Below are 20,566 nucleotides of genomic sequence, written 5' to 3'. Positions count from 1 at the left end.
TGTTTTGTGCTCTTGCATGTTAATTACTTTGTGCTGGGAGGTTGCATGCACGCAGCAAAAACAAGATAGTCTTATCAGAAATTAATAAAGAAAGCATTGATAAGAATCAAAGGTAAATATTCGGCAGAGATCTGCCTTGCTGGGAACAACAGGGTTATAAAATAAATGTTCGTTGAAGTTTCGTCAGTCTTTAATTCATAAGCATGTATTCTGGATCCCATAAGATCTTTGCCATCTCCGTTCTTATAAATAGACGATTCCCAGAAATTTAGAAGGGTGGCAGAAAGAGCGATGGTTGCTAATTCATTCCTACGTACGTTGCTACGAGTGGTTTTGTGCCTTAATCTCTTACCATGGATGACGCCAGCTTAAACTGCGAAAACGGCCGGCGCCCGGTTTTCATTAGAGAGAGAGAGAGAGAGAGAGAGAGAGAGAGAGAGAGAGAGAGAGAGAGAGAGAGAGCGTGAACTAGCAGTGACTGTGGCCCAGACGCGTGAACGCCCGAAATGCACGACAAGCACTCGCTGTTCTCGCACAGCAGATTTCGGTTTTAGTGAAACATAAAAAGAAAGAAATAAAGACTAAAGCCAGAGGAGTAGCCGGTTCCTTCGTGCAGTTCCCTGGCATGCGTGGGTGGTGCGTGTGGTTGTTATTCGAGACGTGACGCGGCCCCTACCTCCGGCCACGTGTGCAGCTTCCATATACATCGCGGGAGGCGGTGGCTTTGACCGGGGGCACGACCGTCCCTTGTTTTAGTACGAGCAGCGTCACACCCGACGGTTTACCCGCCCACTATTTTGGAGCCTTCCAGAAAGTGACCGCGTCACTGAGAAAGTTTCTGTACACGAAGAGCAAGCAGCCGCCGGCGCCGCCTGACCCCGACTTCGCGACTGGCTGCCGTACAGGTGCTTGATGTAATCTGAAGTTGATCTTGTTGATGCGGCTTCGTGATGCAAAAAAAAAAAAAAGAACAGCGCGAGGAAATGGGCAAAGCGGTGAAGACGGGAAACAGCGGGTGCTGTGATCCTGTCCGGTTCACCTCGTTTTATCGTCCTTGTTCTTTTTTATTTTTGCTATAGTCCTGTTATTCTATTGTTATAGAAATGTTGCAGCCCTCAATTGCCATCCGCACCCAATATATTCTTCTTCAGATTCACCGGGCTTCTCAAGTAAAGGTGAGCAGGAATTTCGACACGTTGCAGCTCAGACACAGGGAGCAAGTATATCTATACAGTCATGAAGGCGGCCTCACACACTCGAATCCTCAATATTCATCTGGTATCACTGTCCTCATTTAATCTCTGCAAAATTTAGCCTCCGGAAAGGGAATCTATGCACTACAATAAGAGCGCTACAAACAAACAAACAAAACGCAACACATCTACACCTGCACTCCTCTACTGCGACACACATCTAGAAGGTTCCATCACAGCCTGCAAGAAGGAAAGATATTGAAAGAGCACATTACCGGGTCATACAGGTTGAAGGAACCTACATCGGCGTTAGACTGAAACCATTGTTCAAACCGTCCACTGCAGCAGCACAAAGACGGTGATCCCGCTTTCCGGGGACCGAAGGCGTCCCGCTCCCCTGTTATTTCACGAGTTATATGGCAGACCCGGCGATCCTGCGCCGGTCCGATATCGCTCTCTGACGTGATTAATTCGTTGAGCGAAATGAGCACGCGCACGCGCGATTCGCCGATACAGACCGACAGTGAAGAGCTGTCCGAAGCCGGACTCGTAGGCGCCCGTGTCCGAGCAGTTCCAGCGTCGGTGACGGAACTGGCGGCGGCACTCGGCCAGTCCGAGCAGGGCGCCCTCTCCGACGGCCACCATGACGTCGGGGCGCGTCGCACAGAACCGGCGTTGCGCCGCTGTTAGTCCGCGGATCCGCTGGCAGATGAGCGCCGGGGCCAACGCCGCGCTAAGCCTGCGCAGGGGTTTGAAAAGAAGTGTGTGAATGGGTGCTGTCGAAAGGAAAACGCTTTCGTGCACGAAAGTATTTCGCAGCTGATTGCGAGGGACCAGGACGCGGCCCGAGCTCGAGGCATTCTGGATGAGAACGCCTCTCCAAAACTTTATTTGTGTTCTTGTTCTTGATCTCCAGTGAAATGGCGCAACTCGTTCTGGGAGATCGGCCATGAATAGGGCGGTGAAGGAACTGTTAGCCATATTTTTTCAATAAATTAGGGTAAAATGAAAAAAGAAAGTATCTTGCAAATAGGATTTAAGGCGTCTACTGTTACACGTATGAATTATCATTTATCTGAAGAATTTGTGAATTTTGTGAACAGTACAAGTGTTTTGAAGAATTCTAACGTGCAATTCGTTTTGTCTCGCGCAGAAAGATGCAGAGTGCTTCACAAACGTTCCTGTGGCTGTAACCCAGTACGGTAGCCCCAGAGGAAATAGTTACAGGAAGAGTCGAACTCAAGCCAAGCGTTTGGAAGGGTTCTTATAAAAATATTTTTCTTGAATAATGAAACGGCGGCACGTCAAAAAGAAGTGTTTCACAGAGCCACTCTCATTGCTAAAAAGGGCACAAGGGCGATATAACCAGACCAGACCTGTGGAGGTAAAAGTTCAGTGGATAAACATATTTACTCTCTCTCTCTATCTCGCTCTCTCAAACACACACACACACACACACACACGCACGCACACACACACACACACACACACACACACACGCACACACACACACACACGCACACACACACACGCACACACGCATGCACGCACGCACTCACGCACGCACACACGCACGCACGCACACACGCACACACGCACGCACGCACACACGCACGCACACGCACACACACGCACACATCTTAAGTTTGTTGTTGTTGCTGGTGTTGTTTGGTAAATATGGCCCGTGCCCACGACGGCACGCCTTAACTCCGTAACGCTCAAACACAGTTACACATCAAGGAAAACTAGAGCAACTTGCTTACGTTTATATCTGGCTATGTACCAAAAAAAGCACTTGTACAAAAGAAAATAGAGTTAAATGTTATTTGAATAATCGTTTAGTATAGTATTTAATTAAAATGTAGGAGAGGGAAAGATAATTTATTATAAAGGATAGAGGTCGGCCTGAGCTCTCCCCCCATGCTCTGGCTTGCTACTCTGCACAGGGGAAAAGTAAAGGGGACAGAACAGAGTGATTAAAGTTGATGATGAGAACAGGAAAAATGGATGTATATATACACTAACATAGTGGCTTCCTTAAACCCTTGTATCTTGTCAGGTGGTCTTCAATTAGTCCAGACCAGCCCTTCTGGCTTCTGGGGCTACTGTACGATCACATATTGCAGACAAAATAGCGCTTCCAGACAATGTTTGCCTGCCAATGCCTGCTAGCGCAGGAGCCAGCGTCTTCCGATGTGATGCGTAGAGAGGGCAGTCGCAAAACAGATGTTGGAGAGTTCCAGGCACTTGGCAGAGTGCACAGTTTGGGCGGTTCGCACGGCCGATAAGATGTGCGTAGCGCCGAGTGAAGGCGACACCCAGGGGAATCCGATGAAGCATGCTTGCATGGCATCGCTTGACTTTAGGCGAAAAGTCCTGGTAGAGTCTACTTCCCGCAGGTGCCCGTACGATGGTCTAGTTGAGCCCAATGTGCTGTGCAATCTCGCATGAGCGCAGTCAACGGAGTTTACATCGCTTCGCGAGTGTGGAATTTTTACGTCGGCGGCTTTGGAGATAGCGGTTCTTGCTTCCGCATCAGCTAGCTCGTTGTCGGCCAAGCCACAGTGACCAGGTATCCAATGGAAGGTAATTGAGTGTCCTTTCCTCTGAGCAAATTCAAATACTTGTAGGATGTCTAATGCTAACATGTAATACTGGCATCTCCTCGAGGGAGAATCGATGGCTTGCAGCGCTGATTTTGTGTCAGAAAGTACATAAGTGCTTCAGTACATGTACTTGGCGTCAGGTAGGAGACAAAACGGACAGCTTCCCGTATTGCAATAAGTTCTGCAGCTGTTGACGACGATTTGTGGTTCAATTTGTATTGGCAGGTTGTGTCCAGCTGAGGGATCACAAAGGTGGCGGTAGAGGTGCATGGTGTAACAGATCCGTTTGTGTATATGTGCACAGAGCCATCGTATAGCCCAGCCAAATGGACCGAAATGGGTTGTTTAAGGCCAGTGGAAGGGATACGCGACTTCTTTGAAATCCTAGGAATCTGAAGGCGCACCTGTGGCCTATGCAGTGTCCACGATGGCACTTCAGAGAGACTATAGGTGTGAAGCCTGAGGAATGCCTGTGAGTAGTGAGACATCTGCAGTAGGTGCAGCTTGGGCGGTATGCTTCAATTGAAGACAAGGTGTAGTGTGTCTGTCGAGTCAACAGTTGGAGGTGAACTCGAGGTGGCTCAAAAGACATGTAAACTTCAGTTGGATAGGTCCGTGATTCCTCTATGGTGCCGAACGTCGATGTACACCGTGGCAGGCCTAGGCATGCTCGCAGAGCTTGGGTCTGAAGGCTTTCCATCGAACGGATACAAGTTGAACGTATATTGAAAAGCACAGGCTGTATCATAAGTAGCCCACAAACAAGACTTGATATATCTGCAAAAGACTTTGTTCAGAGGGGCCCGGTCTTAGTCCAGTTACAACATGAAGAACATGTATAAAACTAGATAACTTAATCTGCAGTGCACTGACGTGCTTCGACCAAGATAGGCTGCGATCAATGACGAGTCCTAAGCATCTATGTTATGGATTTGCTTAACTATCTACAACTTAAAACTCGCTCCAGTGTCCAGTGTATCGAAAACGCTACCATAAGTCATGTGTTAAGTTCCCTGTGCCTGAATAAGGGTTTTAAAGCATCAAGGCTAGCGTCGCCTAAATGAACGCTGGACATTACGGGGTTAAAAGAGGGATTTGCTCAAGCACTATACCTTTCAACGTGGTCGTGCATAAATTAATGAGCCTCCCAACTTCGTCAATGCCTTAGGAACAACAGTCCATCTAAAAGAACCGACAGTGGTTCACATAACAGAGACGCTCTAGAAGTGGAAAGACGAACCTGCCTTTATTTGTGGGATACAATGCGATGCTGCCGGCGAACCCTGTTACTTTTACAACACCGCTACGTGGTAATTGTAGGCCTTGCACATGAGCGTCTCCTAGTACATTATACGCACGAATTGCTCGGGGCTAAGCACAAAAGTACAGGCGATAGAGGGCACCCCTTTGGGGGTACACCACCGATAACGGGAAATTCTGCACTATCACGCCCATAAAAAAATGTACTATGTGAGAATTTCCAATAAGGGCGATGAAACTTGATGAAAATCCAAAATGTGTCAGTCGGCGAAATATGCAGCTACGTCCAGGGCAACCCAGTGCCTTCAAACGGTGGCCACATAACGGTGCTGCGTACTGCGCGCTATAGTGATTGCTGGTGCCGTACCAACGATGCACACGTTGTAAGCCGCCATAGTTGAATGTCACTCTGAAACCATGCGTATATTCGGAGGTATATATTTGGAGACGAGGTTCGTGGTGCTCATCTCCAACTGAAAAAAGTGAGTGCCTGTCAGCACCCTGTGTCATCCGCTTGCGAGACCACAATCTTTACTGACAGAACATTGGTGTATGTCGACGGGACTTGGGCACAAACTTCGTTTCAAAGGAAAAACGGTAGGGCGGGCTATATATAAGGGTAACACTATAACGAGACGGCCTAGTTGGTTGAAGTAAACAGATCTTGAAGCGCCCCGGCACACAGACAAAGGGTTACAGATGGCATCTAGTTACAGTGAAGCACTTTCCTGGTCTGCTTATATGTGAAAGCGCTGTCAGCATCGCTTCTACAGAAAATTTGCTTTCCTGTAACCTTTTACCTGTCGGCCGGTGCGCTTCAAGATCTGTTCCATATTGCGGTAAAGACAGTAACACACCCGCACCCGACGACCAGGCCGCCAGAATCGACCGTTAGAGCCATGCCAATCGTGTTCTTTACAATGACTTGAATGCTCAGGCTTTCCACGTGCTGAACACAGTACACCTGAGAGAGGCTAGCTATAGAGGACACTGTGTCGTCAACGGCCTCAGGACCACTCCTCGCAGGGACGGCGGCATGGACGACCCGGGCATTGGCATGAGAAGGTGGACACGCCTGACACGTAACACGCAGCAGCGTCAACTGCAGCTCGCCGTCTCGAACCTCCTCCTTTCTTTAAAAGCGAAAGCTTTACTGGGCGCGAACTTGCGATTTCGCCGTGGCGGTGCTCCGAGGAGGCACATGACGTCACAACGCGCGCCTCGCCGCGGATATTTCTTTTTCTCTCTCGCTTCCTAGTTACTACTGCGCATGCACCACTAGTAGCACCGAGCCACAGGTGTTTCGCCGCTGCGCAGCGCCGCGCCTTTCAGCCGCCGCCGCTTGTTCGTATGACGTCACACCGCGTTCCTCGTCGTTGCGCTCGCCTCCGCTCGCTTCGCCAGCTGTGTCGCATGCCTGATAACATGTTGGAGGATTGAAAAGGAGAGCGCGCGTGCGCCGCAACCACAGTTGAGGCGGCAGTATGGACGGCGACAATTCTGATAAGCAGGAGGAGGCCTGGAATCGACATCGGAACGAAATGAAGAGGAAACGAATCGCCCAGGAAACAGACGAACAGCGCGCCGAACGACTGGCTAAACGCCGCAACATAGCTAGACAACGAGACTAACCTGGACTGGCAATCAAGGTTAACCAAGGCTAACCATGCTATGCCTTAGCTTTCGCTACGTATATCCTGGCATAGCCGAGCTAAGCTACTGCCAATTTTTTTGTCTAGCTGGATCGCCCCTACCACCGCAGCTGTAACGGAACATTTATTGCGATGACAGTTATACGGACACTCGAGACGCATTCGCGCCGTCGGCGACGCCACAACCATCTTGATGTTACGGTGTCAACGGCGCATGCGCAACCCTCGCGAGAATGTTAAGAAAGTTCCCAGTGACACGCAGGGCATCTGTCTGCAAAAACGACGAATCCAAGTGGACTCACCGTCACGCTCTGATTAATCGGCTCTGCATCGGAGCCGGGGCAGCGCTCTGCTTTCCGCTCTCGGCATGAGCTTTTTGCGCAAACACACTAGCGCACCTACTGAGCAGTTTTTAATACTGTGCAATATAACTTTGGTACGAGCGGAATGGACCGCGAAGTTCCAACTAAAATGATCTAATCCATTCACTGGGCGCTGCCAAACGCAGATGGTTTTTCTTCGGTCTCATCTCATGCACTATCGAGGTCCAAGTACGCTGCCGCTGGCGTTCCTATGTTTCGCGCCAGCATTGTGACAGAATTAAGCGTCATTTCCTCCCATAGATCTCTATGATCAGCATTGTGAGATGCCCACCAGTAGCCTACAACAGCTCAACTCAACTCATGCCTGGTATCTGCGAGGGAGCTGTTTATGCTGCCAGGTAACACTGGTCTCGCCTGCTGCGACTAGTCAACACGTCGCTTAGGTGCATTGTCATCGCAATGTCCGAGGATCTTGAGGAGCTTGTCTGAGGAACTAAACCCGGATGTAGCTTTCATGCCTGTTTGAATGGCTGAACTTAACTTATAGACCATAGTGAGGAACTGATCGAGTAACAAGCAGCAACGCAACAGGAGACCTACCTCCGGCTCCCTCAGGTTATCTAGCCAGCACAGAGCACGGTTATCGCTGCATAATCCTATTGTGCGCAATCACTAGGCAATTTGATTAACAAAATGTTGAATGCGAAAACTTCTTATTGGAGATTATAACAATCAAGAAGCCCACTTGTTAAGGCACCTTGCCTCATAGTGGAGGAAGAACACAACGCAGCAAATAAACAAGCAGAACTGTGTGTATGAAATCGAAAAATTGTTTTTAGATTTAAATTAAATTCTATATGGTTTCACATGTCAAAACCACGACATCGCTATGAGGCACACTGTAGGAGCCGTGTGGGGGGTGCTCCGGAATAACTTTGACCCCCTGGAGTTTTTAACGTGCAACCAATTCACTGCACACGGGCGTTCTCGCATTTTGCCTCCATCAAAATTCGTGCGCCGCGGCCGGTGTTCTATCCCGTGCCCTCAGTATCAGCAGCGCAACGTGTATCCCACCACGCCACCACGACGGGTGGTCCTTGGAGCGGCGTAATCTAAGTGGTTTGCGATGAACAAGTCCAATGGCCCATTAATCTGGTCGCTCTCGAGCGTTCTCGTGGCTTGGTCTGCGTTCGGCTGGTTCATTCTGTGCAGCGAGCTCCAGATCAGACCGCTAGGAGGCGCTCCCACCTTCAACATGGAGCGCAACCAAGATCAGACAGAAACTGGATCACGTGATTACTCCGATTGCTCTGGGGCAACTATACCACATATAAGTTCTGCAGGCTTTTCTCTGGCGCCAATCTCAGGAGCACTCCGCATGTATCGCTGCAAAGCGAGTTGAAACGCTGTATACAGAAGCCAATCGAATGTTCCGTAAAAGTAGGAAGAGCCAAGTAACTGAAATAAGGACGTTGTGATAGGTGTGAGGAGTGCAAAATTCAGCCGCGGCGATCGCATTCCGATGGAGGGAGGGGGAAGCAAAAACACTAATTTGCAGTGAATTAAAAAGTTAATGTAGGAGGTCCCCGCCGACGTGTCTCATATTCAGATGGTGGTTTAAGCACGTAATACTCCAGATTTTTTTTAGAATTCAAGACCTGTACACAAGAAGAAATATTGTGCAGAGACCATCGACGATGGTTGTCAATGCAATGGTACATTCGAATTCTAAGAAGCAATCCGCTTTACTAAAGTAATGATGGACATGACGGTGAATATTTGTTGTAGTGAGGATATTCAAGTAGCGTTTGTTGTTTCATTGCGTAATTCTGTTTAGAACAGCACTCTTAACCACTATTTCTGTGGCAGTAGATAGGTCGGCACAAGCACGTCTTCATTAGCTTTATTGGTTAGCTCTAGGCGGCGAGTGCGTCACCATGGCATCTCGCCAAAAGTAGTTCCTGGATCGTCTGTGACGTAATATTTTTTTTCGAAGCACACATAAGCGCTTGTAGCGATTACGATCCCACAGTGTGAATTGATCAAACAAGCTTCAATTTAGCTTCAAGTGGCAGTTGCCATTGTTCGCCGAACAAAACTGCTGACGGTTCTGTTAGTTGAATCTATTTTACTTATAACGAATTTGTTTCCTGTGTTCAGAAAAAGTTTATTTCGACAAAAGACGATACGAACACTGAGTCACAATCACGGCACAATTCCACCAGGACGTTAACATATAAAAACGAAACACAGCACGTTTTCAAAGTAAGTAACGTCCGCGTCCTCACGCACCAACGTATAAACACATATACCCACGGAAAGGCACAGTTACACATAAACTAAATGTCACATGTATAAAATGATTTTCAATATATACAGTGTACACAATTGTTATGTACAATGATGATGTGAAAGAACACTTTACATAATTTTGAAGTGATGTGCACGAGGTGTGTATATACAAAAACGATCATGTATACGAGAACACACAAACATAAAAATCATCGGCACGTACATTTTATGTGCATTAAATGAATACTTCTGATGGACTGGCTACAAGAACCAGGCTGGTCGAAAATTCAGTCATACGCGTACATCAGCCACCGACAGGAAACGGCATGACCACTGTCGAAGGAACTCTTCTTCTCCAAGGAAGAACAACTTCTCTCACAGAAACGACAATGGCTCATAGTAGAGCCTCCCCAGAAGTGGAAACAGAGCGCGGCGACGAAGTCCCGCGGCAACTGCCTCGCACGCAATAGACAAAAGGCCCCCGCAGCAATCAAAAGTCGCACGAAGCGGCCACGTGAGCAGCGACCAGATGTAATAAAGCGGTTAACTCCAGTCTCCAAGCCCACGGAAACCAGTATGCACGGCCCTCCAAAATATCCTGGCAACGATGCATTGCAGCAGTACATGTTTATTGGATTCTTGGTAGGGGCAGTTGGGCCACAGCGAAGATGGGACAACGCCCCACCGCTCTAGCCTGTCACGAGTTGGAAGCACTTGGCACCCTAGACGCCACATGAAGTCGCGTATGTGGCCAGGCAGAAATGACGCCGTTATCGCATCCCACGACCTTATTGGAACGTGCGAGGCGCGTTGGGGGAACTAGAGGAAGCAGTAAGGCTGACATAGTATCTACTACACGGTTTTCGAGAACGTCTGCATCAAGACATACCTGTTGTATGTGGCGATAAAATGCCACTGCCGTACAGTAAAATGTAGGTGCGTTTAACACTTGTGGTCTGCGATTTAAGTGCACGCCCGGTAACATGTAAAGATTTTTTGTGCCAAGGAAATAGCTAGCGAGTTCACGCGCAGGACTCGCGCTGTAACAGGCGGAGCAGAAATCGCAGAGAAAGCAGCCGGCAGCGGACAGACACTGTTGGGTACGCGAACCCACCATGACAGCGTGGTTGCCCAAGCGCCGCGCGACATACCAGTTCTGTACGGCCCGACCAGAAGAAGGCACCAAGAAGGGACTGCAAGGACCTAGTAACCCGTAATAGTGGCTGTACGACGTGACAAACGTACCACACTCGGCCGCAAAATACAGACTGTGCTAAGTACCTTCTTTCTAATAGGGATAAATCATACCCTTGAATATCTTGCATATTTCGCCTTACATCGTCAAGCATTGAGAGGCACAACGAGTCTGATATGCCATCATAGGTGTAATCAAGGTCTAAAATGCGAAGACAATCGCTCTTTTGAAGTCGGAAAAGGGGACTTAGGCGTGTCTGTGGTGAACCAATGAACAAACAATGACATTTCGAAAAATTTAGCGCAGCACCTGAAATATTTCCGTACTCAGTGAAAATTCGAAGGCTACGTGTTAAGCTATCTTCATTCCTGAGATATAATGTTATGCCATCGGCGAAGGCTGTCACCTTCACAACACCGCTACTAGGCAGTGGGAGACCGCATACGTAAGGGTCTCTCACTACTGAGCGCAGAAATGGCTCAAGGCTGAGCACAAAGAGTACTGGGGATAGAGGAAACCCCTGAAGAACACCACGAGTACCGGGAAACGGTGCACTTTCTCGACCATCAAGGAACAATGTACTTCGGATATTTGAACAGGCATTCCTAATAAGGTCAACAAAATTTGACGAAATGCCGAAAGAGGTCAGTACATTAAATATGTAGCTATGTTCAAGGCAATCGAATGCCTTTTCTTGATCTAGTGAAGCTAAGAGACCACGTGCTGACCTGGTGAGCGTGTATGTCATTATGTCACGCGTAACGAACGAAAGACTGTATCTCTCTGCCAGGGACTGACCATGCCTGACGGTGTCCTATTAGGGAAGGCATCAGGCTTCCCAAGCGCCAGGTGACAACAGCTGTGAAGGTTTTGTAGTCAACGTTGAGAACCGTGATTGGCCTCCATTCCTCTGGACGAACTGATGATGAATCGCGCTTAGGTATCAGCACAATATGACCGTCGCGAAAACTAGACGGGAATTCCAAGTTCTCAAAGCCGAGGCTGATAACAGATACAAAAGTGGCACAAATATCTTCCCAGAACGTTAGATAAAACTCAACGGGTAACCCGTCCGGCCCTGGGGCCGAGCGACGCTTCATGGAAGATAATGCTGCCTTCACTTCATCAGCTGATGGTCGTGCACAAATACGGCTAGCTACCTCAGCTGGAACCTGAGGCAGCTCGCCAAGCATTGTACGAAATCCTCGAGAGCCAGGATCTATTTGCATGCTCGTGCGCACCATGTTTTGAAAATGCGTTACAAAGAGCGAATAATCACGCGTGGGAGGCGACGTAACAGGAAGTGCTCTTGGGGCTGCAGAGCCGAATGCATTCGGCTGTCTAAAAAGCGAGTTTCTTGCAAAGCGCATAACTTCAGGGTGTGCACACGGATTACGTCTGCATCGCCAAGCAGCATCTGACAAAGACGACGCTGCGATGAGGTGTTGGAAACGCCTCCATAGCTCGCGCTGCCACGAACGCATCAACGGAGTCGATTCACCAGAAGGGCAATACGGAGCTTCGTGGCAGTATCCGCACAATTCTTCTGACATACGTCGTCTGAGTGCACGTCCTTCAACTGAACAATGCAAACGCCACTGCACCTTGAGCACGTCTCATGACTCTGGGTCAGATCGAGAAAGAGAGGCGCGCAAGACTCTTGACAAGCAAAAGCCCGAGCGCGCGTCATGTAGAACGCGGATGTCTAGACGCCAACGTTTTACACATGAGGAAGCAGGGAAGCGAATTTCAAGTGTAATTGGTCTGTGATCGAAATATAAACTGGGGATGAAGGTAAACTTATCAAATCAGATCGGGTGAGATACTGAGCTAAAGTGCTTGGCACATAGGCACGGTCTAACCTGCTTGATGACACGCCGCGTCGCCACGTGCAGGCAAATAAAGAACCATGAAAAAGTCGATATGTATCCAGCAACGAAAAGTGCTGCACGAGGCCTTCGCAACTCCTGTGCGTTCCAATCGGGGCGACCCCAGCCCAGGCCTTGCACACCTGCTCGCGTGTCTAAGACGCAGTTGAAATCCCCAACAAGCACCACGTGACGACCGTCCAGGAAATACACGTCCAGGTCACGAAAAAAAAAAATTGGACTTAATGGCCTGCGCGGGTCCATATGTGCACAAAATCCGTAACCTAAATCAACGTAGTACACAATCAAATGCCAATATCCACCCTGTCCCATCATAAAAGACATGATGATCTCGCAAGAGAGCTCTGTTGAAAATAATAATACCAACTCCACTAGAGCATGGTGTCGCGAAGGAGAACAAAGAGACTAGGTTAAAAATGCGTTTGAAAGTAAGAACATGTCCAATGGTGAAAAAATTTGCTTCTTGCAAACACAGTATGCCACAATTTTTTGCGCGCACCACGCTGATAATTTCGGCTTGCTTTACAGGAGTTCGGAACCTTTTTGCATTTAATGAAATAATTTTAGGGTGTCGGCCATATTTAATTAATGGTATCACCAAACTGACCTGGTCGTGTTCAAGTCGGCGTCTCGGGAGCAAGTCCAGAGGTTATGCAGTGCACACGTCACTTCTTCGACCTTGTCGAAGAAGGCCGAGGTTTTTTGGGCCGCTGTAACTCGGCACGGCGATCCGGGCCGCCGTCCGAGCCAGAGGCTGACGCACGGGCACGCTTCACGTCTCGTGGGGGCCGCCATTTCTATGTCGAGTTCGTCCAGGCTTGGCGAGAGTCCAACGCTGCTATCAACTCCGAGGCTGAAGCTGTTTTCTGATGAGGATGATGTCGGTAGCGGTAGGGCCTCGGAATTTATTTCATATCACCGCCGACAACTTCGGCAGCCGGGGGCTCAATTCATATGTAACGGTTGCGTCATTGTAGGCGATGCAATTGAGGCGGATGAAGCCACAGCAGATTTCGTGGGTGTACCGACTGTAGTAATCGCAGGGTCAGGTGTTTTATCTTTGTTTAAAACCCTGCTGCGATCAGGAGGATTGATGGCAGCAGCGGAAGTGGATGCGCTTTCGGCCACAGCATGCGTGTCCTTCGTTGCTTGGAAGGTGAGCGAACATCGCGTGTTGCGATCCGCGACGTCAGGGTCTTCTTTTTCAGTAGAGGAGGCCGGCGAACATGGCGCGTTGTGACTTCCCGAGCTGCATGCCTCTTCTTTTTTTCATTTGTCGACGCTGGTTGATGCGGTGTGAGTTCAATTTCGTTGGTGATGGCGTCACGCGCAGTTGCAACCACAGTTGACGCCGGCGGTAAGGGGGGAAAGGCTCCAGCGGCAGCGTCCGAGTATGAAGGCGGCACAGGGCACGCGACCGTATAAGGTGACCATCCCCGCAACGCCGACAAGGACGATCACATCCATCGCTTTCGTGGCCATGGACACCACAACGGCCACAGAACGCTGCGGAGCACTGTGCACTGTAGTGGTCGCTGGAGCCGACCGACGACACGCGCTGCAAGCCGCGGTAGTCAAACGTCATACGATGACCAAGGACTCGCAGATAATTGGGGACCCGGGTTGTGGTACTAATTTCCATACGACCGAAACGTGTGCCCGTGAGCACGCCACGTCGTCCGCTCATATGACCAGCGTTGACAGACAGAACCTTGCCGTATGATGATAGTGCTTGTACGACGACTTCATTCGGAACGAAGGACGGCAAAAAATTGGCAGTGGCTTAGCTCGGCTATGCCAGGATAAACGTAGCGAAAGCTAAGGCATAGAATGGTTAGACTTGGTTGATCTTGATTGCAAGTGCAGGTTAGTCTGCTTGTCAAGCTTTATTGCGGCGTTTAGCCAGTCGTTCGGCGCGCTGTTCGTCTGTTTCCCGGGCGATTCGCTTCCTCTTCATCTCGTTCCTGTGTCGATTACAGGACTCCTCCTGCTTATCAGAACTGTCGCTGTCCATACTGCCCCCTCAACTGTGGTTGCGGCGCACGCGAGCTCTCCTTTTCAATCCTCCGACATGTTATCAGGCATGTGACGCAGCTGGCGAAGCGAGCGGAGGCGAGCGCAACGACGAGGAACGCGGTGTGACGTCATGTGCCTCCTCGGAGCACCGCCATGGCGAAATCGTAAGTTCGCGGCCAGTAAAGCTTTCGTTTTAATATCCGCGACGAAGCGCACGTTGTGACGTCATGTGCCTCCTCGGAGCACCACCACGGCGAAATCGCAAGTTCGCGGCCAGTAAAGCTTCCGCTTTAAAAGAGGCAGGTTCCGTTGGTGACCTGTGGGCCAACGGAAACGACAGGACAGCGCTCGCCACCCATGACGAGGCAGCCAGCATCGACGATTAGAGTCCTGGAATTCATGCTCTTGACGGTCACTTGCAAGTTGAGGCCTCCCAAGTGCTGAACGCAATAGACCTCAGAGAGGCCAACTGTTGAGGCCGTCGCGTCGTCGACGGTCTCGGGACCATTCCCCGTAGGGACAATACCGAAGACGTGGGCCTTCGAGGGAGTCCATGACGCTGTTTTCTCGCTCTTACTGTGACAGCAATTTAATTTTTGAGATCGCCGCCGCCCGTATACATGCACCTATTTGTATTCCACTCAACCGCCATAATTTCTCAAAGAGTGTTTACCTTCTTGACTAAATTGTTCCTCATAATGTTTGGGAATGATAGAGGGCAAACAAAGGTCATTGAACATTTCATTCACAGCGTGTGCCTTTGTTCTTAAATCTTCTCAGACTATTAGGAAGGGCAAAAACAATGTTATGTTCTGGATCTGAAAGTGATGCAATTTCGCTGGTGTCGCTCTTTACGGGCGGTGTAGTGGCACCTGTGCGATGCCATTGCATTTCGAACACGGCGGGGGTTGCCAGAAATTTTTGGCGTACCAGTGTATGTCGCCACCCCCGTATTAGACAGTATTGTCGCACCCGCGTGTACTTAGAACACCGTCCAAGAATTTCAAGCGCAACGCTAAACCTTGTTGTCGCGGTCGGTGATAAGGGCGAAACTGCCAGTTTGTTTGTTTCTTTGAAGTGAACCGAAAGTACATATATATCGAGTGTTTTGCACTGCGCGGACGGTACGTTGTGTTCAAGGTATGAACTTGTGTAGATGCAACTGCTGTAAGTTGCCGACGGGAGAATTAAATTTCTTTAAGCTCGGTTTCGCGACAGCACTCGCCCACTACAGGCGCACCTTTGTTTCGGGTGGTGTAACATCATCCTCCTGCCATCAACCTCCGACCACCGAACACGAGAACGAACAACTGAGCCGAAGCAAAATTTATTCGCTTTAAAAGGTCTGAGCTGGGAACAATAAAATCTAGCTTCAAGCAAAAAGTTGGCCGTAGTTATAGCACGTATTAAGGAGATACACGCTAGAAAAACATATGAAAAATAAAGAAGGCGATTAGGACTGATGCTTGTTGCGAAGACGGTGTGAATCGCGGTCTAGCAAAATATGGAAAGGAACGATTGACGAATGTCGTAAAACCAGAAACGGTGGCTGAGAATGGGACATAGTAAACTTAAGCTTATGTGGGAAAAAGATCATTAGGAAATCAAGGAAATCATTATTAGGAAAACCTGAATGGCTAAGGAGAACAGGACATTATTGTCAAAAGCATACAAAAATGTAGGGCACTTTCAGCGTGACTGGAGTTGTCGCCTGAGGAAGTAATAGAACAAGGGTGGCAACACTGCCAGAGTTTCTACACATTAACAAGCACATCTCTCGCCGCAGTCTAAGCTTCAAAGCGGGAGGCTGAGCGCAGGAATCCTACTATGTACAGTGGCATTAAAGAACGCAACACTTCACAGCCCTAACTACCTCGAAAGATAGAACGGCCATGCGGCCATCAGCATATCGTTCGAAGGACATTTTGGAACGACAGAAAGCTGAGATATAGTTGGTAAGGATTCATTATGCAAGAAAGGTGAGGCGTGCACACAGGACACAAGAGAAGTGGACGAAGCGGCGTTCGTGTTGTCCACTTCTCTTCTCTTGTGTCCTGTCTGCACGCCTCACCTTTTCTGCATAACGTTCGAAGGACAGTGGCCTCGGACAGTGGTAACGTGCACTGCAAGCTCAGAAAGCGACACGTGGATTGCTGCACTTCCTATGGTAGACTTTGTTCCAAATGAGCACCTCCGAAGGTACAAGCCTTCACCGCCTATCTCTCCTTTCCTTCTTTCTTTTCATGCTTTAACCAACTTTCCCTTGCATAGGGTCGCAAACTGGATATGGTTGTGGTTGACCTCTCTGCTTGTCTTTCCCCTGTCTCTCTCTCTCTCTCTCTTATAAGCAGCAACAAGAACATCCTTGTTTTAGCCCGAATTTGTAGAAAGTACCAGAAAGTGCCGAGTCGCCGTGTAAATTTGACGGAAACCTATTCTCAATTCTGCTTAATGTGAAAATGTCGAACTCTCGATTCCGAGATCAAAGCTCGCCCCGCTTTCAAAACTGCCGTTTCGTTAGTGCGTTTTATGTACAGGTAAAAAGAAGCAAAGCTTGGGCCGTTTATGCACAAACAAAAAGTCGCGACGTTTCTGTCTCAACACCTGCACCCAGCGGCCGCTCACAAGCACGCGCCTCTCCGAAGGCCAGCGACTGCTACCGACTGCCAACTCGAGCGACGGATAAGATACGCCAGCAACCAGCGCGGTTCCAATACTAAGTATACTACTGAGCAGCTGTCTGCGTGCTGGAACTCTGACTAAACCAGACTTCGTCTCGAAACGTCCGGAAAATAAAGAGAGCAGAAAAAAAAAGAAGGAAGAACGCTCCACAAGCGCAAAGAAACGAGGCTGTGTCGCCGCAAAGTACTGCACAGCTATAGACCGTCTTATCGCCTCCTTTTGAGTCCGCCCTGAGTGGGAACCGATCGCATTGATATGCACGCATTACGACTGTAAACAACAAAAAGAAAAGCGAAAGAAGGCGCCCACTGCGTACGCCACACGCAAGCAAATTATATCACTTTACACTCCGATTTCTGCACAACTCGGAGGTCGAATCTAGCGGGGAAAATGGCGCACGCGGAGAAGCCGGTCGACAGTCGCCTCCTTTCTTCGTTATAATACGGCGCAAAACGATGCGCGCGCGCTCGCTAACCATCCGCGTTCACCATGCACGAGCAATGTCGACACCGCGAGCCCATAAAGCACTCCCCCCCCCCCCCCCTACACACACACACACACACACCATCACCAGCGTTCCTCCGTCCGTGCATCGTCATCGGCGAAGCCCCGCACGTCCACCCTTGTATCGATTCTACGACGTGGCAAGACCGCCTCGTCGCTGGCTCGGTAGCGTACGCTGGCACATATACTACATACGCGCGCGACCGAGAAGGTAGACACCCTCCCCTAGTCCACCTATATCGCCCACTAAAGTGAGCTGCCAGACTCGACGTTTATCGGAGACGTGGCGACTCGCTAAGGCGACGCGCTCAGCATGCGTGACGACAGACGCGTAGCCGCTGGCGCGCCTATTCCGAGCTTTTGCCACTTATCTCCCGCCCGGTCCGCGTTCGGAGCATTAAGTGCCGCCAGCCTGCGAAAGGCAAAGCAAGAAAATGCGCGTCTGTGTATACGTGGCGTGCGCCTACTTGTGCGTATGTGCGTGCGTGCGTGCCTTGTTGGGGTGCTAGAGGGAGCTAAACATTGGTTCAGCTATTGTTCTTTTGTTGTCGCTTCTTTTTCTTTTTTCTTTCTTGTGCCGCCTCATTCGGAGCAGCCAGACAGGCCTGACAGGGGCGGCGTGACCCGCTGTGGATTGCCGCGACCCGTGTGAGTAGCTCTGGATTGGGCTAAACGGCCGACAATCAGCTTTGAGACGCATCCCACTTGCGCGCGCATTCCGATAGCAATCGACGCGCCATTCCAACGTCGTAAACCTCCAGGTCTTACTCCGGGGTCTGAAAGCCAAACGAGATATCAAAGGGGTTACTGCAAGCCTTTTAGATTTAAGTTTCTTTTTCTCCTTATCTCTTCAATTTGCATTTATGTATTTACTTATTTCGTGTTGGTGTCGACCCAGCAACAAACCATTACAGGAGGGGATTACAGTAAAACTGGTAAAGAAAAGCAGTCACAGTTTCTTGTCAGGATTCGTATTAAACTAATGGAAGTGGTTTGGTATGAGGGATGCGTGGAGGGGGTAGAGGATATTGGGGGAGGGGGGAAGGATCAGAAATGTAGCATAAGTGCTTGAGAAGGAAGAAAAGATAAAGGCGCGGTCTAGACTTTAGAGGAATTGTAGCAACTGTTGACTGGTATGTTCAGGAATTCAAGGGGACCGATAGAAGAGATCGAATATACGCAGCAATCTCGAAACAGCTTTTCAGCTGTTTCGAGACACACACTGACACGCACACCCACATGCACGCACACACGCAAGCACACTGGGCTGCGCCCAGCATGGGTGGTCTTCACCACAAGAGATAACCAGAATTGTCAGTTTCAACAATGCTGTTAGTCCGAGCCGCGATGCAGTTTCCTTGCGGCTCCAGTCGTGAGCGGACTTTCATTCCTAATAAGGGAACAGAATTGGACATTGGCACTAAAAAGGGGTCGATAAAGCGCAAAACCCAAAAGGCGGTGTGGCGATCCATCTACGTCATCCCATCAGTCATGTCCAGGCCTCCGAATGTGCGATAACATTTAAAATGAGCGTTACACCGCGAGCGATGACAGGCATCGATCTCACGAGCAAAACGTCTCGAGACAGGTTTGCGACGAAGCTCGGTCACCGCTCCCATGGAGTTTCCAGCGTTTCGTCCGGCGAGGAATTCTCCTGCCAGGACGCTGCCCGCTTCCCCCCTCTGCCTTCGCCTTTTCGGCCGTTCTTCACGGGAGGCGTGGGCGGGCATCCGCTTCGGGGCGTGTGCGGCGTGTGTGTGTCTAAGCAAATTAGGCTCGCTCCGCTTCGTCGGACGCTGCGCAGCCGCTAATTGGGGTTTACGGAAACCGAGATCCGGGGCGCAGCGTGCAGCGCATGCGAGGCACGCCGGCGCGCGAGCCGGTCCTTGGCCGCCTTCTTTGCCGTCCTTCGTCCAGGGGTCGTTCTCGAGTTCTGCGCGGCGGTTCACGCTGGTCTGCCCTGTGCGCATCGGGATCCTGCCTCCGCCTACGCAGAAGACGGCAGCCCTTGAGACACGTTCTGCTTCCTCTTCTTCCGTGATGAATTGCCGCGTTGCTCGCGGACCTTGATGATAGGTTTCGAAGCGAATGGGCGGAGCCTACCAGTCGCCTACTGTTAACAGAGAGAGAGAGATAGACTGCCGGGAACCACGTTACTCTTACAACAAAACCTACAATCGGCATCGTAAAGCGAACTCGCAGTTTGTACATTACAGCGCAATATGGGGTTTGATGCGCGCAGCCTCTACCCTCGTCCAGTTGGGCGGGGTGGCTCTGTAGCGCGTATACTATCGGAGCGATTTTCTCTTTATTTGTTCCCTGTCGAGGCCCCAGGGACGCGCCATAAATCAACCGGAAGTTACCGCCGCTACAGCGCCCCCTGCCGTGGCGTGTGTGCATCGCAGCGGGCGGTGCTTACATCGGGCCGAGTCGATCTGCGTCCTCGGTGGCCTGCCTGTCACGGTTCACAGCTGCATGCTTGGTGAGGGGCATCTGGTGGCCACGCGAGACAAAAGAGCTGCCATTAGGCTACCAGAAGCGCCTTTCATCGTCTTCATCTTCGTCAACATCCTTGCAGGAGTAGACCTAACCATGTAGTTCTAGGAGCGGTCCGGCAGTGCTTCATCAGCCGAGCAGTAAGGTCACGAACTCGGCTTGTTTCCCTTCAGCTCACTAACTAGCATCCCTGAAGCTATAATGAATTGCAGTTAAAGTAGCCAGCCTATCCGTCATGGTGACGGAGGAATATGAACGCCAGACGTTTTTACGCATTCTTTTGAGCACAACTTGTTCGTGCCTACTTGTTGAGCACGCCGCTCATGGTGTTGGAAGAGCATCGCAATACCTAGCTTGACTTGCAAAAAACAAACAGCTGGATGTCTGCTGTTATATACTCAATTAAATAAATAAATAAAAGTCTGTGGCCGGGTTCAAGTGTGCGTCACCACAGCGTT

General features: G+C 49.9%; 1 protein-coding gene across 1 annotated transcript in view; it reads right to left on the bottom strand.

Annotated features, from left to right (window-relative positions):
- Positions 1 to 20,566, bottom strand: part of LOC142585274 (protein Wnt-2-like) — a 91,181-nt gene that overhangs the window by 29,237 nt on the left and 41,378 nt on the right. Inside the window, exon 2 of the mRNA XM_075695904.1 lies at positions 1,712 to 1,932. Coding sequence (XP_075552019.1) covers positions 1,712 to 1,932 — 221 coding nt within the window. The remainder of the gene's footprint in view (positions 1 to 1,711; positions 1,933 to 20,566) is intronic.

This window comes from Dermacentor variabilis, chromosome 6, assembly GCF_050947875.1.
Source record: "Dermacentor variabilis isolate Ectoservices chromosome 6, ASM5094787v1, whole genome shotgun sequence".
In the NCBI taxonomy this organism is placed as follows: Eukaryota; Metazoa; Arthropoda; class Arachnida; order Ixodida; family Ixodidae; genus Dermacentor; species Dermacentor variabilis.
This window is presented reverse-complemented; position numbering and strand designations above follow the sequence as displayed.